We start from the raw sequence: 19,883 nt of genomic DNA, 5'->3' as shown, positions 1-19,883 counted from the left end.
ATTTGAGGGGCCAAAGCTCGGAAATGTGAGGTGGGGTACCTGTGGAATCCTGTGATGCCAGCTGGGGATCTTGATTCTCTCCTAGGCACTAGGGAGTCATGGGGGACTGTAGAACAGGGCCTGTAGTGTTTTAGCAAGATGGATCTGTCATCTTTCTTGGTGTAGTTGGGAAATGGCAGAAAGAACAGCCAAGGGTAGTCCTTCAATCTGCCCTCTGCAGACCGTGGCCTTGGTTCCTGCCTCAGGGGGACAGAGCAGTGGCTAAAGAGTGAAAGGAGCAGACCCACATTCCCACACCCAAGGCCTTGGCAGGGGAGAGTCTTTCCTCTTTCCCTCCCACTCGGTGTGTGTCTGTGTGTGGCTCTGTCCTCCCCTCTGTCAGCTCTCACTGTGTGATTGTCTTGCATGGAGATTATCTGTGTTTCTTGGCCAAAGTTTAAGGTCACTGGTGTCCCAGGCAGTTCCTGTTTCTTTTTGTATCCCCTGAAATACAGTTACCCAGTGGGCCCAGCTGAGGGGACACCTGGCCTCCTGTCTCTTGCTCTAAGGCCGGGATTTATTATAAGCAAGTGGGGTGTTGCACATCAAGCCTGGGATGAGGGTGCCTGCAGCCTCCTGTCAGCCTCTGAGGACCAGCTGTGAGTTCAGATTGAGGTCCAGCCTCTCCCTCTGATGGTTGGTTTGCTCCTCAGGCTGTCTTTACCCTGTGTGCGGTCACAGTCAGTCGCCTGGGGTGCTGAGAGGCTGGGCAGAGAAAAAGCACACCAATGTTTAGATGTTATTTAAACTACCACTTTCTGGGGTGCCTGGGTGGCTCAATCAGTTAAGTGTCTGACTTCGGCTCAGGCCATGATCTCACAGTTCATGGGTTTGAGCCACACACCGGGCTCTGTGCTGACAGCGCAGAGTCTGGAGCCTGCTTCAAATTTTGTATCTCCCTCTCTCTCTGTCCCTCCCCTGCTTGAGTGTGCTGCCCCCCAACAATAAATAAAATAAAATAAATTACCACTTTCTATTAGTAAAATGAGTTCTGTGGTAACGTATATTGCCAGATCTGTGGGGTGCGGGGAGAGGGAGATACCTTGGAATATGGCATTCTACCTAAATATTGACATTTGCCCAGACTTTGCTTATTAGGTTTAGGGGTATGGAGAGATTGGTTTGTGGCACAGTGTGGGTAGTGTTTACCTCCAGCCATGCCTTTGGGGTTAGATTTGTATTTTCTGTTTATCTGTAGCACATTTTGGGGGGATCTCTTGTCTTTTAAGTTGTTTTTCTTCTCCACTTTGAAGATGATGTGGAATATCCCCTGTGAATATTATTTGCTGACAAATAAGGATATTTGAGTGCTAGATGTTTTTCATTAACCTTCTTGGCCTTGATTTAATTCACTTGAATCAAATCATCATCATTAAGTTCTGTTTATCAGGTGCCCCCATTCAGGTGGTCCTTGATGGGTCTTTGTAGACTCAGGTGTAACAGGCTGGATGCCAGCCCAGAATGGGGTTATAATGCATGTCCCGTAGGAGCGGGAGGCATTGTAACACAGAGAGTGGTAGGAAGTAAAGGTGATGCGGAATCAAGATGCACATTTAAGAGTTCCCTTGCCTGACCTCAACTCCTTGCCTGTGTGGAAGAGAATGGCTCTTACTGGTATTAGAATGGTACCATGGTGGCCCATTCACGGGGCCTATTCCTTAATCCCTTTCACCCCTCAGTGGAGTAGGGGTGTGCAGAAACTGGGACAGCAGAGATCCCACATCTCAAATTCCTACAGAGTGGCTTATTTGAAAAACTCACTTATTTGCCTTCTAGCCCTGGTTCTCAGTTTAAATATGGACAGAGGTGGACCCTCTGAGTCAGGATCTCTCTTTAGGTGCCCTGACACAGATAACTAGAGGAATCTGAAAGCTCCCTGTGTGAGTCAGCCATCAGCCCCCTGATGGGCCTGGTATATGGCCCTTGGAGATGGCTTCACTCCACTCCATCCCTGTGAACTCACAGTTCATTTTTCTAGTAAGCTCTAATCCACATGGCTGGCTCTTCAGACAAAACATGGGGATCAACATACTGCTGTTTTGAGTCGGATACTTTCCAGAAGGTAGAGACTAATTAAAGATGGTTGCAGGAGAGGGATCACTTTCTGCCTTCTCTTTCTTTCCTGAGTGTAAACAGATGAAGGCCAATACACCTGGGCCCCGCCTGGTCCAGCTACCCTGGGTTTTTGGAGCCCCTGAGTAATCCTTTCATTTCCTCAAGTACCAGGAAACGCCATAAGTTCCTTGAGGATGATTCTCTCTGGCACCCACTTATGATGATTGACGACGGTTAGCAACTTGCTGTCGCAGACAAATCTGTAACGATTCGAATTACCCCCTTTGTGCTTCCTGCTTTATGGAGCTAAAGCTTCTTTAAAAACCACAGCTGATTGACACTGTGGCACTGTGCGGTGGTCTTCTTCTGCAGTCTAGTCTAAAATGTTACCCAGTCTTTATTTATTTATTAATGCTTCTTTATTTTTGAGAGACAGTGAGTGGGGTAGGGGCAGAGAGAGAGGAAGAGATAGAGAATTGAGAGTAGGCTCTGCACTGTCATCATAGAGCCCAACATGGGGCTCGATCTCAAAAACCGTGAGATCATGACCTGAACTGGAATCAAGAGTTGCATGCTTAACCAACTGAGCCACCCAGGGGCCCCTAAAATGTTAACCCAGTCTTAACTTGCAACCTGAAATGCCACACTCCAAGACTTTTTCATTTGCCTATTTCGATTTTTAATTTATTTTTAATTATATATGTATTTACTGTTTATATTCTGTCTGAATAGGTGGCTTTTGGTCACATTGAGAAATATTTTGTTCAGACCAACAAAACGTGTGTTTTGGGACTATCCACAGTGCAACCAGCCATCTGAACTCCACCATGCAGTGCAAGAGAGATACATCCGAAGAGTATTGACATTCTAAATTGTCTTATGTGAATACTTCTTTATTTTTCTTTAGTTTTTAGCTCCCACAAGGAATGGTTTATGAGTATGCTGTGCTGTCCAAATGGCGGGATAGCTATTGGGATGTGCAGTTGGGAGAGTGCAGTATATAATCAACTAGAATGCCAGAAATATTGGTCAAGGGGTCTTTTTTTTGAGGGGGCAGATGAGGGGTATATATACTAAGGCCTTGAGAGAAGAAATACATTTCATAGGTTACCTAAGGGTATCTGTAGGGCACCAGTAGATCAAGTTCAATCTGTGTAAACCGATTGCGTAAATATGTAGTCTTCCTGAAGTTGTCATTCAGTTGTGGATATAAAGGCAGTGGAGGAGAGCTAGCTTTAGGCTACCTCCTGTCTTTCAGTACATAATTAACTTCCCAAATTGGGGATGGATCACATGACAAATTCAATCTTCAGATGCATTTTTTTTTTTAAGCCCATCTTCAAAGATTTTTAAAACTCTGGAAGTGACCCTTTCTAAATTCCTGTTTATCCCAATATAAAATTGAGACCTTGGAACCGATGAGTATAACAAAGTGGGTAATAACAATTTGATCATGGCCGTTCTGATTATGGACTTTTCTCATAAATATGTATTGTCATTTTTAAGTCCAAAATAGAAAAGTGTGATCGTCGCTGTTCGTGGTGAGTCTATTCAACGTTGTGAACATGGGCTCGTGGAGAGTCTGTTGTGTGTGTGTTTGTGTAGCTTTGCTAAATTCTTATATCAAGGCAGTTTTTCAAGTGAGAAAACCAGGATGTCTAGGCGTTGCTGAAAAAATCACACAGAAAGGTACTGTCAGAACTCTGCCTCCTGGTTTCAGGCGCTCGGCCCTCCCAGCCAGCTTCTGGTCATCCAAAACGTAGAATTTCAGAACGCAGGAGTGAAAAGCATCTTTGTTTCAGCTGTATCTGCCTTTCATTGAGTGACAGAGGGGCTGCAAACCTGGTCCATTGAGTCCTGCTCATGTACTTGCAGGTGACCAGCCCGCCGCCCATGGTTCTCCTGAAGCAGGAGCCCCGGGGAGCAAATGCTTGGGGCTAAAAGACTCTTTATTAAAAAAAAAAAAATCTTCCCCACCAATTGGGCGTAACTTTCAAATGTTTTCCTGTCTGACTGAAATTTTCCTATGCACTGCCTCAGCAGAAAGATGCAAAATCAATTTTGGGAAATTCTGAGCTGAGACCGTTTGGCTTCCAGAGAGCAGAGGCTGAGCTGGGGGACAAGGATGTTTCACTTGGCCACCCCCTGTGCTTCTTGGGAGGAGGGGCGCCATGCTGGCTGTCCCTTGTGGGGTCAGGGTCCCCCATGTGCTTCTCTTTGTGTCCTGGGCCCTAGGAGGGGGTGGTGGTCGTGCACGGGACAATGGTGGCTGGAGCAGAGCTGTTTCTGTGAAACAGGCCACATACCCTCTCCTGTCCTCGGTGGCTGGTCCTCCACCCCAGCCCCCTTCCAAGGGCCCACGCGTGCTTGTGACTGCCAAGAAATAAAGAGAACTAGCCAGATCTGAGGGTGAAATACTACCAAAAAAGAAAGCGATGAGGCTGCTTTCATTGCATTTCTTCTCTCTTATCTTTGGTGCCCAGATATCAGCTTGCATTGAAAAGACAACAGTTTGGGGCATTTGGGAACCTTGGTGTGGCCGGAAGCTGTGGCTGGCAGGCTGGTCTAGGGTGGGTTGGCTCAAGAGGCCTTGCTTTTCCTTGCCCTGTCAGATACAGGTGATACCCAGGCCCTGTCTCCACAAGGTGGAGAAACAGTAATATGGTTCAGACTTTGGGATGACCTCCCAGCGAGCTGTCAGCATGAGGCTGTGCTTTTGGGGGTTGATGATAAATGGAATCCTGAAATGATAGCCTTTTGGAGCGGAGGGTGGAGAGGATCTTTAAGGACATCCCTTCTGACCACCTTAGTTGGCTTTATCCTTTCCACCTTATCTGTAAAATGGGGATATTATTAGTACCTACCCTTAGGGTTGTTGTGAGCATTACATGAAATAATTTATGTCAAGCACTTGGAACTGTGCAAGGTGCAGACTAAGCACTTGATAACACTAATTGTCCTTTTTGTTGTTGTTGTTAATGGATGAGAAACCTGGGATCCAGAGAGGTAAAATACCTTGCCTGCGGTCACCCAGCTGCCCAGGAGCAGAACTGGGACTGGAATCCAAGCCCAGTATGCTTTGCCAAAAGCAGCTATTTCACCGGCATCTTTGGTCTCATTGCAGCCAAGAGCTCAGATTCATGTGCCCCTAATAGAACACGGCATGCGGAATGATTTTAGATTTGTTATGGCTACACAAGCATGCTCAACATCACTGTGTTTGTGCTTGATGCCCTGTTTTAGTTAAAAGTTCAGTGAAGCTGTGTGTGTGTGTGTGTGTGTGTGTGTGTGTGTGTGTGTGTGTTTGAGAGACAGAGAGGGAGAAAGGAGGGAACGAGGGAGATGTGGCTCCCCCTCCATAATTTAGTGTACCCCTTTAGTGTATTAGCACATTTTCACTTTTAACCTTTCACCCACTGAACCTGGCATTTAAAATGCTATTAAACTCAATAATGTTTCCTATAAACAGCCTTAAAGGGATGGGAGATAATTGGAATGACATTTTTAATAGGCTCCTGTTTCTCAGCCCTGTGTGCTCTGCAAACCCAGTGAGAACTTGCAGAGAGCAGCTTGTTAGCTGTTTTGTCCTTGCTCTGAGGTTGGAAGAGGGTTATGGGGTGAGGTTTTGGGGTGCCTTTTAAAGAACAAAGTGGCTTTTATGCTGGAGAAGTAGAATTGCTTTTTTCGAGTAGTTTTTTTTTTTTTTTTTTTTTTAATTAATGAACATGGTGAATGCAGGAGCCAGTCACTCCTTCCTCCTTCAGATGCCTTCAAGAAAGCACGGAGCAAATTTCTGGCCACCTTAGCCTATGAGAAGGACTTCCTGGACTGCATTTTTGTGGAGCAGTCTCATTCCTCACTCTTCCTCTTTGCCTCCAGTAGATAATTTTTGTTCCTTTCCTGCTTCTGTTTTATGTCACCATTCTATTTTATGTGCCATATTGTGAATATCCTAAATTTTTGGGGGGAACACATTTTTAAAAAATCACATTGAAGGGCACCTGTGTGGTTCAGTCAGTTGAGTGTCTGACTCTTGGTTTTAGCTCAGGCCATGATCTCATGATTTGTGGGTTTGAGCCCCACATCGGGCTCTGTGCCGACAATGCAGAGCCTGCTTAGGATTTGCTTTCTCTCCCTCTCTTTACTCCCCTCCCCCACCACCTCTTTCTCTCAAAATTAATAAATAAATAAACTTACAAAAATAAAAATCAGATTGAATGTGCCTTTTCTGCTTATACAATTGTGAGGTCTCAGGAGACCACTGTACTCCTCTGGGCCTCACGTTTATCTTCTTCATCCGTGAAACAGAGGTACTGATGTCACCTTACTGAGACAGACTAAAATGGGGGGGTAAGCATGGCCGCCTATAGAGAAAGATGCAGGGCCTCGAATGGTTTCTGCTGCTACGACCCAGCGGTTAGGGATGGAAAAACACTGGAATTTGGTGTTTTTGCCTTAATCAGAGTCCCAGATCCTATTCTCTCAGAACCATGTCCAGAAAACCTCTGTTAAGCAACCATCTGTGGTTACTAACTATGGCTGCTTGCACCATTAGTTCATCAACTAGGTATGTATGAGATACCTACTACGTGCCTCGCACTGGGCTGGACCCCAGGGAGAGGGAGAGGACATGCAGATGATGGGCCAAGGGGCAGCCAGCTGAGCACAGCACTGGCTCCCCTACCTCATCACTGTATTCATTTAACAAGAGCTCCCTGAGTGCTGGCTGTGTCCTCGGCACCATTGGAGGTAATGGTTTGGAGATAATCGAGACGAGTAAGATCCACACTTTCCTGGAACTTGTATTCCAGTGAATGGAGAGTGTAAAAACAAGTAAAGATAAACCCTATAAAGCTATACACTTACAGTGGGTAAACTTTATAGTGTGTAAATTATACCTCAAAGAGATGTTACAAAAAATCTTGGCCCTCGTGGAGTTGGCAGTCGGGTTTGTCCCAACAGTTGATCCTTGTCCTTCACACATTTTGTGCGTGCCGATGCTCCTCCTCGCTAAAATTTATTTGTGACTCTGAACATCAACACTGGGCAATTGTGTGGTCATTTGTGAACGTACACACAGCAATGGAAAATTTGAGTCACCCAATGAGCACATTCCCAGCTGACATCAAACAAGACCATGCTTTGCCTTCTAGTTTCAGCTCTCCTGTTGTAAGCAAATGTCTTTTTTGTGATCTATCCAGTGCCACATTTTTTTTTTTCATTTTTGTGCTTTTTGTTGGTGATTTTGCTGTTTAAAATGGCCCTCACCCCTGGTGCTGAAGTGCCATCTGTCGTTCCTAAGCATGAGAAGGCCCTGATATGCCTCACAGAGGATGTACGTGTGTTAGATAAGCTTCTTCAGGCATGAATTACAGTGCTGTTGGCCATGAGTTTAGTGTTCATGCTTTAGCAATATATTATAAATACAGCATCCTTACACAAAAATGCACATAGTGATTGGTTGATGGAAATGTGGTGACCAGACTGTTGGTACCTAACTCTATTTCTCCTGGGAGCAGTGGTCCAGTGTTTGTTAACTCAGTGTCCGCAGTGACTTCATTGAACAGAACTACCATGAATAACAAGAATTGACTGTATATTCAGGACCAGGGAAAGAATATATATATGTACAGCCCATATAGCAAATGTCTGTCTTCTTCAAAGAAAAAAAAAGTGAGATGATTCTTCAGTAGCTGGAGTAGTGGACTCTATACATTTATATCTCCTGTCAGAGCTCATTTTATTCTGCTGAGCTTTTTGGTGTCGAATATCATTTGACCTTGTGGGAAATATTAGTGAAAAACCCTAGAATGTATAAGGAAATTTTTATTAAATAGCCAGTTATTTATATGTTGACATTAGTAAAGAAAAGTTGACCTGCACATTCTCCATGTAACTAACCATACTTCAGATACTTTGATGTACATTGAATAGATCTGTATCTTGGTCCATATGATACTGAGCTTAAGATGTGATTTAAACATTATTTATAGGCTGTAGCTCTTTTTAAATTTTTTCATTCTTTCATCCCTTGCATCAAGTTATATAAACACAATTCACGTTGTAATGTCAAAATAAAAGGTAATAAATTCCAAATAAGATACATGCAGAGGAAAAGCTCTCACAGAATTGGCATCGAACATACAGAGGGAGACATGAATATGGGCTGCAGAAGGTAGGAAAGCAAAGAACACAGAAAGGGTGGTAGGTTTTTACTTTACATATTTCTGAATTGTTCCTTTTTTTTTTTAAAGTTTATTTGTTTTGAGAGAGATAGAGATCAGGGGAGGGGCAGAAAGAGAGGGAGAGAGAATCCCAAGCAGGCCCCATACTGCCAGCGTGGAGCCCCATGCAGGGCTCGAGCCCACAAATCGTGAGATTGTGACCTGAGCTGAAATCAAGAGTCGGATGCTTAACTGACTATGCTGCCTAGGTGCCCCTGAATTGTTCAGCTTTTAAAAGTATGTATGTTTCTTTAGAAGTTAAAATAAAAATGTACTTAAGACATAAATTAATTAAATTCTGTGAAGGGCACAGGAAAAGTTCCTAGATAGAGAGCCTGACAGCCTTGCTTAGACAAGGTGGTGAAGGCGAGTCTCTGCGTGAGTGGCCTTGCAGACTTGGCTACGCGTGGGAGCGCTCTGGGGAGCTTAGCGACATGCTGATGCCACGAAGGATGAGGTTTAATGGACTGGGGGCGGCCCAGGCATAGACATTTTAAAAGCTTACCTAGGAATTCAAATGTGTGAGCTAGAGTTGAATACCAGTACTCGATACATGGAACTCTAATGTGTCTTAGGAATGGACTCTGGCCGACTTAAGGAGGCTCTCTGGGGGTTCATGCAGTTGATGAGGGTCTGGGGCACTCCAGGGCAGGGCTGTGGGAGCTGCAGAGGAAGAATCTGGTCAGGCACCCGGCACTGACCAGCAATTCCTACATTCCTGCCCAAGTTTCTGAGTCCAGGAGAAGGTATCTGATTGGCTGGTATTCTGTCCAGGGGAGAGGGCCTGGCCTTGTCATCCCTCCAGGAGGAAGGTGGTCATCAGGGTAATCCCCAAACATGCATGTGTGCGTGTACACACATAAAACACACACAGCTGGGGAGAGGTGATGCCCTCAGGGAGCAGGGAGTGGATCCCGGTCAGCCAAAACTTCATGGAGGTCCACTCCACTCCATGAAGTTAAAAGATGGGTGTGTTTCCTGGATGAAACTGAAAGGAGATTTGTGCCTAGAACATATGTAGTTTGGTAAATATACATATTTACCTAGAACATATGTAGTGTGTGCCTAGAACATATGTAGTTTGGTTTTGTGCCTGTCTGCCTGCCTTTCTCCTCTGTCTTCCCTTCTGCTTCCTCTGGCTTCCTCATCTTCCCTTGAGGGGATTTCATCCTGAGAAGGCAAAGCTTACTCGCAAAAGAAGTCATGGCGGACAGTATAGAGTCAGGCAGTTGGGTCACGGATGACCAGTGTGAGTAGAGTCAGGTACACGACCAACACGTCATACACCGACGCCTGAGCCCTACTAATAACTCTCATCGCCACATCCCTAACAGCTGCCTACAGTGAGACACCACCGTGGCTGGAGTGGTGGGGGGCTTCATGACATCATGCGTTCAGCTGGTGTAGCAGCCAGATGGTGTCAAAGAAAAGCTGTGGGCGACAGAGAGGTGACAGAGGACCACCAACGTGACAGCACTGGGGCAGCTCCTGCTAAAGAGTGGGAACAGAACAGTTGAGTGAAGCAGGCCAGCGCAGACTCAGCTTTTGATTTTCCATCTTGTCCAGTGAGCAGTTACTGAGGCCTTCCTTGTGCATCTGGGTTAGTCCCTGTGTGCAGGGAGTGGCACCTGACAGGTAAAGGAATAGACAGAAAAGGTGGTGTGGTGGGGGGCACAGCGGAAGAAAGCATTCCACTCTGAGCAGTTGGGGGGGGGGAGGCTTGGTGGAGAGCTATAGTTGAGCTGGACTATGATGGATAAATGAGATTCTGATCAATAGAATTTGGGAAGGGGGGATGTAACAGAAGTAGGATACAAAATGAGAGGGGCTAAAACCCCCAAAAGGAAAAATAATGGGTACCACATTTTGGCTAAACCAGTGTCCCTCTGTTCTAAAGAAATACAGGCAATTGGGGGCACCTGGGTGGCTCAGTCACTTGAGCTTCTGATTTAGGCTCAGGTCACGATCTCACAGTTTGTGAGTTTGAGCCCCGCGTCTAGCTCTGGGCTGTCAGCCAGCAGCCTGCTTCGGGTCCTCAGTCCCCTCCTCTCTCTGCCCCTCCCCTGCTCATGCTCTCTCTCTCTCAAAAATAAATAATGAAAACATTTTTCACAAAAAGAAATATAGGCAATTGGACTAGAAGGGACGTTGGGAACATCCTGAAAAAGGTTTTGTGGACCACAGTAATAAGATAGATTTGGGGATGGACGTGGGGGAAGACCTGTGGATTTGGATAGGGCTTTGTGTTTTCCAGAGCGCCTTCTTATCCCTAGTCTCATTTGACTTTTTCCCTGTGAGCATGACAGAACATGTCCAAGAAAACAGCACAAATACATGAGAAGGCTTGTGCATCGCTGTGTGCAAAGAGCAAATGATACCCCGCTGCAGAGGAGTGGGTCTCGGTGATGGGGAGAGTGGCCACGGACAGTCACCTCCCTCTGGGTGTGTTGGGAGTCCACCCGGGGAGGGTCTTGGTTCCACGCTACTTTCTGCCACGCCCAGTGTGTTTCCCCCACACCCATGGTGCAGCCTTCAAACCTTTCTATTTAGAGGAGAACCAGCAAGTCTTTATTGCTGAGGCGTATCCAGGGCCCCCCTCCTCACCTGGCCTCCTCCCCTGCTCCACAACAGTGTGGGTGGTACTTCTGAGCCCCAGCTGCACATCAGAAACATCTGGGGAGCCTTCAACCACACCCACAGTTGGGCCAGCGCTACCCAGATATTACAAGCTGGGATATTACAAATGTCCCTGATTTTTGTGGACAGGGAAACTGAGGCTCGGGTGTAAGGTTACACCTAGCAAATGGCCGAGGCAGCATTTGAACCCAGGTTGTTGATCCTTAAAGTCCAAGCTTTGAATCCCCACATTTTGTCATCTCTTCTCTGCAGGCTGAATTGCCAGGGTACTGATTTGGTTATTAATAACCAGGTGACAACCATAGATTTTTCACAACACAAGATTTTATTTAAAGGCAGCTTTCGAAATAAACAAGCCAGCAGTGGGGGGCATTATGTCTTGTCCCGTGTCCCGCAACACACTGGATGTGAAATTAGCAGCTGGAGTTCTCTGTTTCTGAAGCTCAGGTGTAGACTTTTGGGGCTGCTGTCCAGTGTGCCGTTAGCCTGTGCGCTGGGGGGAACCCCAGCTAGGTCTGAAGCTTCTTGAAGTCCGTGTCCTCATTTCCTGTTAGTTTCTGCAATCCAAAATGCTGGGTACCTAGAATGAACTTAATACATATTTGAATGAATGGCAGGCAGATTTATACAGCCCTCGGCTGCCAAGCACAGCTTGTTTCATTCCATCCTCAGTGGGTCCAAGTCTAGATACCGTGCAGGGCCCCACGCTGTCTTGTTGGGTTTTAGTGCAGGTATTGGGAGGCTTGTCATTAAAGGTAAATGGGGAAACAGTGTAAATTCCTCCTTAGGTGAAACCCTTCATTGGACAGGTCTGTGGGTCCGAGATGCAAAAGGGGTGGGCCCTGGGGGCTGGTAGCAGGATCCACTTGTTTCTTTTGATGTGACCAAGAAACTAAATTGGAACATTTTCCCTTTATTTTACAGGTCACCGCCAAGACTGCCTTCCTATTTATTTTACCTCAGTATAACGTTAGCGTGCCTACAGCAGGTAAGGAAAGCACTAGTCTCTGTCTCTCCCTGGCCCTGTTAACTCTGAAGGACTTGGACTTTTCAGATATTGAAGCTCAGCATCCACCATTGTAGGACCGTTAAGATGCAGCTGCAGGCCACGCACAGCCCTCGGCCTGTGGCTCTGCAATCTTGGGGTTCTCGGGTCCCCCACCACCAGGAAGCAGGCATTGCACCTCCCTTTCAGTTGCAAAGCCCTGGGTGTCCTCTCGGTGAAGAAAGGGGAAATTTTTGTTTGCTGAATCTACTTCTTTCTTCAGTAATACAGAGGTGAATTGACTTGACTTTAAGGTGAGATTCTCTTCTTTGCCTAGCTGAAGGACTCTGGGGGCAAATCCCTTAACCCATGGCATACAGAGGATATAGTTTCTGTAGCCAGACTCTGGGGAAATCACGCTTCGGGGGCAGCCAAATCAATTCCTTCACCTGAGGATCAAAGTGAGAGACACTAGCAGGAGAGCAGGAAAACCCAATGCTGGTGAAGGAAGAGATAGGAAACACCGTGGCCAGCAGACACGGCAAACGCTCGCTCGTCCCAAGGCACACCCCAGCCCTGGTGGGCACAGTGGATTGTCTTGCTCAGTGCCACGTGGTCCAAGGTCAGGTTCTGCCTTCTCTACTCCTGTGTCCCTCCCGCTTTTTTTTTTTAATTGAAGTATAGTTGAGACACCATGTTACACTACCTATTCCTGTCTCTTGAAAATCCTAATAACTAACACACTGCTAGATCCAGTGGTACTTACCATTTACTAATTTAAATTTTTTAGCTTTTTTTTCTGTTTTTAAAAACGTTGTGCTAAACTTAACATAACATACAATTTACCATCTTAACCCTGTTTAAGTGTACAGTTCAGGGGCACTAAGCACATTCACACTGTTGTGCAACCATCACCACCACCCATCTTGCAAAACTGAAACTCTGTACCCATTAAACAGTAACTCCACACTCCACCCCCCACCCCTTCCCTGCAACCCCTGGCAACTCCCATGCTACTTCCTGTCTCTATGAAGTTGACTATTCTAGGTACCTTATGTAAGTGGAATCATATAGTTTTTGTCTTTTTGTGACTGGTTAAAATTCCTTGTATGGAAACATATTTCAAAATGACTCCCAGAGGAAATTTATAAAATGCGGATAAACACAGGAAGGTAAAAATCACCTGACACCACCACCTACCCAACCACTACAGTTAAGGAATATTGATTCTTAACCCAGTTTTTTGCTTTCAGCATATGATGAACCTTTTTTCCAAGCCATTAATTAATTATGATTCTATTCGATAAGATATTTTGAAAAGCTGCAGAGACTTTCTCCTTTCTTTCTTTCTTTCTTTCTTTCTTTCTTTCTTTCTTTTCTTTTCTTTTCTTTTCTTTTCTTTCGAGAGGGAGTGTGAGTGGGGGGCTCAGTGTGGAAAGCAGCACAGGGCTCGATCCCATGACCCTGGGATCATGACCTGAGCCAAAATCAAAAGTTGGACGCTCAACCAACTGAGCCCCACCTAGGCACCCTCGCAAATTATTCTTAGTAGGGATTACCACAAATTATCCATTCAACCCCGTATTACTGAATATTTAAGCTTCTAGTTTCTGTTGTAAACAGAGCTACAGTAAACATTCTTGGGACTAAATTTTTACATGCATTTGTGATTATTTTCTCAGGATGAATTCCTATTACTGGAATTTCTGGGCCAAGTGCTATGTACATTTTAAAGGTTGTAGGTTGTGTATTTGCATTGCCAAAATGCCCTCGGTCATCTAATTCTAATGACCCATAAGTCCTATTTTTTCTTTTTTTTTTCCAAATATAAAATGGACAGCCTTTTTCTTTTTTGTTAATGTCAGAATGCCAATTTATTAATTTATAAAGAGAGATCCAGCTATCAAATGTTGTGTTGGTATTTTCATCACATTTCTCCCTGAAGTCCATTTATATGGGCTGCCAGATCACAACCCAACACTGCTTTATTAATTTACCATGAGAAAGTATTGTCCTGGGGACTACAACAGCTGATGTGCATGTGACCAGGGTATGCTTTTATTATAGAAAAGACCTCGGAGATACTGCGGGTTCAGTTCCAGACCACTGTCATAAAATGAGTATCGCAGTAAAGCAAATCAGATGAACTTTTTGGTTTCCTGGTGCATATAATCGTTGTGTTTCCACTATACTGTAGCCTGTTAAGTGTGCAGTAGCATTATGTCTAAAAAGCAGCGTACCTACCTCAAGTAAAAAATAGTGTATTGCTGCAAAATGCTAACCATCATCTGAGCTTTCAGCGACTTGCAATCACTGATCATGGATGACAGTAGCAAACATAATAATGAAAACCTTTGAAGTATTTTGAGAATTGCCAAAATGTGACACACAAACCAGTGAGCAAATGCTGTTGGAAAAATGGCACCAGTTCACTTGCTGGACCCAGGACTTCCATAAGCCTTCAATATGTGAAAAATGCAGTGTCTGCAAAGTGCAATAAAATGAGATATGCCTGTGTTTATAAAGCTCGAGCATGATCAGAGGGTTGATTTTTGAGTTTGAAACTTTCCCAGAGAAATTAGCAGACAAGTGATATCCTAAAAGAATCCATCTCCAGCTGGGATGAGAAGGTAGACTGCATGCTCCAGGGCTGAACTTGGAGCCTCTGAGCATACAGAATTTCCCGGCAGGATTTGGAAGTATGCCGCTATTGATCATAGCATGCTCTCATTCATTTGTTTTAAATAATTAATTAATTGATCAATCCCCACAAATGTTTGTGTGCCTCCTGAGCTCCAAGCCCTGGGTGTTAAGGAGTTTCTAAAACGTGTCTGATTTCTTTCTTTCTTTTAAGAAATGGCTATTTTAAATTTTTATTAAGAAACAGTCTGGGAGGGGTACGACTTCTTTATAGATGAACATAGAGGTAAGAATTACATCTGAGTTCTTGGAAACTATGAACAAGCAAGAAGAGAGTGAAGTGAAATAAAGGTTGTCGTTTTTACTTTTATTTTTAATTTTTCAATTGTTTTATTTGAGTATAGTTGACACACAATGTTACGTTAGTTTCAGGTGTACGACTTTGTGATTCCACAAGTTTATATATTATGCTATGCCCATCACAAGTGTAGCTATCATCTATCACCGTACAACGTTATTACAGTACCATTGACTGACTGTATTTTCTGTGCTGTACCTTTTACTCCTGTGACTTATTCATTAAATAACTGGAAGCCTTTATCTCCCACTTCCCTTCACCCATTCTGCCCATACTCTTCCCTTCTCCACTCTGGTGACCATCATATGAAATTTGTCTCTCTCTGACTTATTTCACTTTGCATAGTACCCTCTAGGTCCGTCCTTATTGTCATAAATGGCAAGATCTTATCCTTTTAAAAAAAAAAAAAGTTTATTTTGAGAGAGAGTGAGCGAGCACAAGCAGGGGAGGGGCAGAGAGAGAGGAAGAGAGAGAATCCCAAGCAGCCTCCATGTTCAGTGCGGAGCCTGATGCGAGGCTTGATCCCACAACTGTGAGATCATGACCCGAGCCAACATCAAGAGTTGGACACTCGACTGACTTAGCCACCCAGGCACCCCTGAGATCTCATCCTTTTTTTTTTTTTTTTATGACTGTGTAATATTCTGTTCTCTCTGTATATTGGTTATGTACATATACATGTGTTTATATACGACATCTTCCTTGTCTATTCATCTATTGATGACCACTTTGGTTGCTCCCATGTTTTGGCTATTGTACATAATGCTGTAATAAACATAGGGATGCATATATCTTTTTGAATGAGTGTTTTCACTTTCTTTGGGCAAATATCTAATTGGGTAGAATTATTGGACCATATAGTATTTCTATTTTTAATTTTTTGAGGAACCTCCATGCTGTTTTCCACAGTGGTTGCATCAATTTACATTCCCACCAATAAGGCACAAGTGTTCCCTTATTCACCATATTCTCACCAACACTTGTTATTGTTTTGTCTGATTCTAGCCATTCTGGCAAGTGTGAGGTATTCTCTCATTGTTTTGATTTGCATTTCTCTGATAGTGATGTTGACCTACTTTTTACATGTCTGGTGTGCATCTGTCTATATTCTTTGGAAACATGTCTGTTCAGGTTCTCTACCGATTTTTAATTGGATTACTTGGTTTTTTGGCATGGAGGTGTAGGAGTTCTTTATATATTTTGGATATTAATCCCTTACAAGATTTATTACTCGCAAATACCTTTCCCCATTCTGTAGGTTGCCTTTTCATTTTGTTGACTGTTTCCTTTGGTGTGCAGAAGCTTTTTATTTTGGTATAGTCCCAATAGTTTGCTTTTGCTTTTGTTTGCCTTGCCTTAGGAGACATATCTAGAAAAATACTGCTATAGCTGATGGCGGAGAAATTACTGCCTGTGTTCTCTTCTAGGATTTTTATGGCTTTGGGTGTCACCTTTAAGTCTTTAATCCATTTTAAGTTTATTTTTGTGTGTGGTGTAAGAAAGTGGTCCAATTTCATTCTTTTGCATGTAGCTGTCCAGTTTTCCCAGCACCATTTATTGAAGAGACCGTCTTTCCCCCAATTGTGTATTCTTGCCTCCTTTGTCATAGATGAATTGGCCATGTAAGTGTGGGTTTATTTCTGGGTTCTCTATTCTGTTCCATTGATATTTGTGTCTATTTTTGTGTACAAAACATGTCTGATTTCTGACTCATGGAGCTCACCATTTATTAGGGAGGGATAGATAATAAACAAGTAAACAATAAAAAATTATGGTTGTGGTAGGGGTGGTGAAGGGAATAGACAGGCTTATGTGATAAAGAAAAATGAAAAAGTAAGGACAGAAGATGCTGCTGAGAAGCTGATGTTAAAGCCGAGTATGTGTGGCCAGTTGTGTTGGGACACAGGGAGAGGGTCCAGGCAGAAGAAAGAACATTCCAGACATAGGGATTAGCATGTGCAGAGGCCTCAAGTGAGAAACAAATATCTTGGCCCATTCTGGTGACTGAGCGAAGGCCAGTGTGGCAGGAGCCAGCTGGGTTTGGCATTTTTCTTGGGTGCGGTTATTGAATTCTGCTCCTGGCCTGCCCCTCCGGGCCACAACGAGGCCTGGGTAAAGGTGAAGGTCCATTAGAATCCATTCTGAATTGAGGAGGTTTCAGTTACTTTGGAAAGAGAGGATAAAGTATTGTTAAATAGCGTATCTTTTGTTTAAATCTTGCCATTTGGGGTTATACGAAATATGACAAGCAAATAATCAAGAGAGGCAATGAAATCAGAATAGCCTGCTTAATTTTGCATTGGCCTCTTTAGTCACCAGCTCGGTGTGGTCATGTTTGGTTTGTAAGTACAGGAGGAAAGCAGACTTCTCATGGGAAAACAGCGGTTCACAATAACGGGTCTGTTGAGGTTGCAAGTTTTAGAACCCTCCTCCCAAATGTCTTTAAGACTGAGGGTGCTTGGGAATGTATCCTTTTTGTGTAACCTGGGTAAGGGTTTCTTATTTCTAAGGTTTCTTCTTTAAATCGTGTGTAACTTGCTCAATTCGACATTTAAGTTTGAATTTTAGTAGGGCAGTGGCTGTGTTCACACAAAGCAGCCTACTATTTCTGAATCCCAGTGTCTTCCCTCAGCTGAAGTTTTCAAGTTTGACAGAAAATAGCTAATGGTAATGTTGATGGGTTTCTCGTCTCTGTCCTCTCTTCCCTTCCTCCCAGCTGCCAGCATCTGCTCATGGGGCTGAGGTCACAAAAGTGCCACAAACTGAGTGGCTTAACAACAGAAATTTATTGTCTCACAGTTCTGGAGGCAAGAAGTCCAAGATCAAGGCATCAGGAGGGCCACGCTCCCTCTGCTCCAGCCCTTGGTCCTGAAGCTCGTGGCATCAGAACGCCAGTCTTCATATGGCATTTGCTCTGCGTGCATGTCAGTCTCTGCATCCGCATTTCCCCCTTTTATAAGGACATCAGTCATATTAGATTAAGGGCATTCTACTCCACTATGACCTCATCTTAACTAATTGCAGCTGCTACTGATTCTATTTCCAAATAAGGTCACATTCTGAAGTGCTGGGGTTAGGACTTCCAACATAGGAGTTTGAGGGGATGCAATTCAACTAATAATACCAGCCCTCCATGTATGATTTTGTCACATTGTAATGAGCTGGTTGAGAAGATTAAGCCGTGTTCAGAGAGATGAACTAAAGAGATGGGCATTCTTGTTGCCGTAGTAAGTTGTGCATCCTGGTGAAATGCCTGCCATGCTGGCTTCCTCGTGTTTTTCTTTAACGTCAACAGCAGTGAAGCAGAGAGTGCTCCTTGTTACCAAATCCCTACTGTCCTTATTCCCATTTTGCTACCCTGGTAGGGTTGCCAGACTTAGCAAACAAAAATCCAGGACCGCCAGTTAAACTTGAGTTTCAGATAAACAGTGAATACTTTCTTTTTCAGTATGAGTATATCCCAGATTGTGTATGGGACATAATTATACTAGAAAATTATTCTTTATCTGTCTGAAATTTAAGTTGAACTGGTCGTCTTGTATTTTATCTGGCAACTACGTGCCGGTGCCCCGTGGCAAGGAATAAGATGTCTGGTTTCTGGTCGTACCATTAGACACTGAGTCTTCTTTCTCATTAAAATACCACAGAGCGTAATGTTGTGGCCAGAAATACACAGAACATAAAGGCTCAGGAAAAGATGTTTGATTCTTTACGCAGACCCAAGGCCTGCTGGCTTTCCGTCTGATCTAGAACAGGTGACCGCAAATGGGTTGAGCATTTACAAGGTTATTTTGGGCTTTTCCACTGATTTGCTGAATGACCCAAGGCCTGCTGGCTTTCCGTCTGATCTAGAACAGGTGACCGCAAATGGGCTGAGCATTTACAAGGTTATTTTGGGCTTTGCCACTGATTTGCTGAATGACCCAAGGCCTGCTGGCTTTCCTGCTGGTCTAGAACAGGTGACCCCAAATGGGCTGAGCATTTATAAGGTTGTCTTGGGTTGTGCCACTGAACTGCTGAATTATCTTGGGTGGATCACGTAACATTTGTTGTCTCCATCCTTGATCTGCAAAATTGAGAGCTATGGTCATGCTCTCAATCTCAAGTGTTTCCTGAATACAGGAAGCCCTGAGAGTCCTCTTAAGTGCTTGCCACTCAAATGATCCACGGACCCACACCGTTCACATCACTTGAGAACTTGTTAGACATGCAGGCTCCCCGGGCCCTGCCACACACCTGCATCAGATCTTGCTTTTTAAGGAGATCCACAGGTGATTCCTGTGAAGACTAAAAGCGCTGTTCTAAGTGCCCTGCGTAAAAAGCACCAGGCAGACTTTCAAACGACCCTTTGCTTCCATCCTTGAAGGTAAGACAGGGAAACTTGCTAAATCCTGTGAATCATTTGCATTTTTCTGTTCTCTTCCAATTTTGGTTTTTCTAGAACTCTTTGGTCTGAGGAGTGGAGGGGGGTGAACAGTATCATGGGCTGGATTTGGTTTCAAGCTGGGCTGTAGCTTCCTGAGAAGTCATGGCCATGTTTGGGGCACCCCCTGCGTGGGCAGGGGTCATGGTAGCTCTGACGTTCCTGAGCCTGTTGCTGTGCCCCAGGACTAAATCGCCGAGGGTGAGGGCTTCTTTGAGAGAAAGGTTTGTTTTGTGGTCCTCAAAGGTGACAAGGACACATCCCTGGCATTCTTGTCCTGGCTGCTTTATTGCCACCAGTTGCTGTGCAGCTTTTTGCAGGGAGAGATGCAAAGACCAGGGACCTCCCATAAGATAGCCTGGCTGTGTTCTCCCAACCCCTGGTAGGATGAGACATTCTGCCCCATCAAAACAACCTCAGACAGATGGTTTGCAAGCTTCATTCAGCTGAAGGCCTTTGTCCAGGGCTTGGAGTGGGGTTTGTTCCCTGGGCTGCGTGGCAGGAGTTAGTCTTGTCTTCTGC

At 44.5% G+C, this 19,883-nt stretch overlaps 1 protein-coding gene across 1 annotated transcript in view; it reads left to right on the top strand.

Moving 5' to 3' along the window:
- Window positions 1–19,883, top strand: part of TRAM2 (translocation associated membrane protein 2) — an 83,200-nt gene that overhangs the window by 31,086 nt on the left and 32,231 nt on the right. The window contains exon 2 of the mRNA XM_060615728.3: window positions 11,880–11,943. Within this exon, the coding sequence (XP_060471711.1) occupies window positions 11,880–11,943 (64 nt within the window). The remainder of the gene's footprint in view (window positions 1–11,879; window positions 11,944–19,883) is intronic.

The sequence above is a fragment of the Panthera onca genome, chromosome B2 (assembly GCF_046562875.1).
Source record: "Panthera onca isolate mPanOnc1 chromosome B2, mPanOnc1 haplotype 2, whole genome shotgun sequence".
Taxonomy (NCBI): domain Eukaryota; kingdom Metazoa; phylum Chordata; class Mammalia; order Carnivora; family Felidae; genus Panthera; species Panthera onca.
This window is presented reverse-complemented; position numbering and strand designations above follow the sequence as displayed.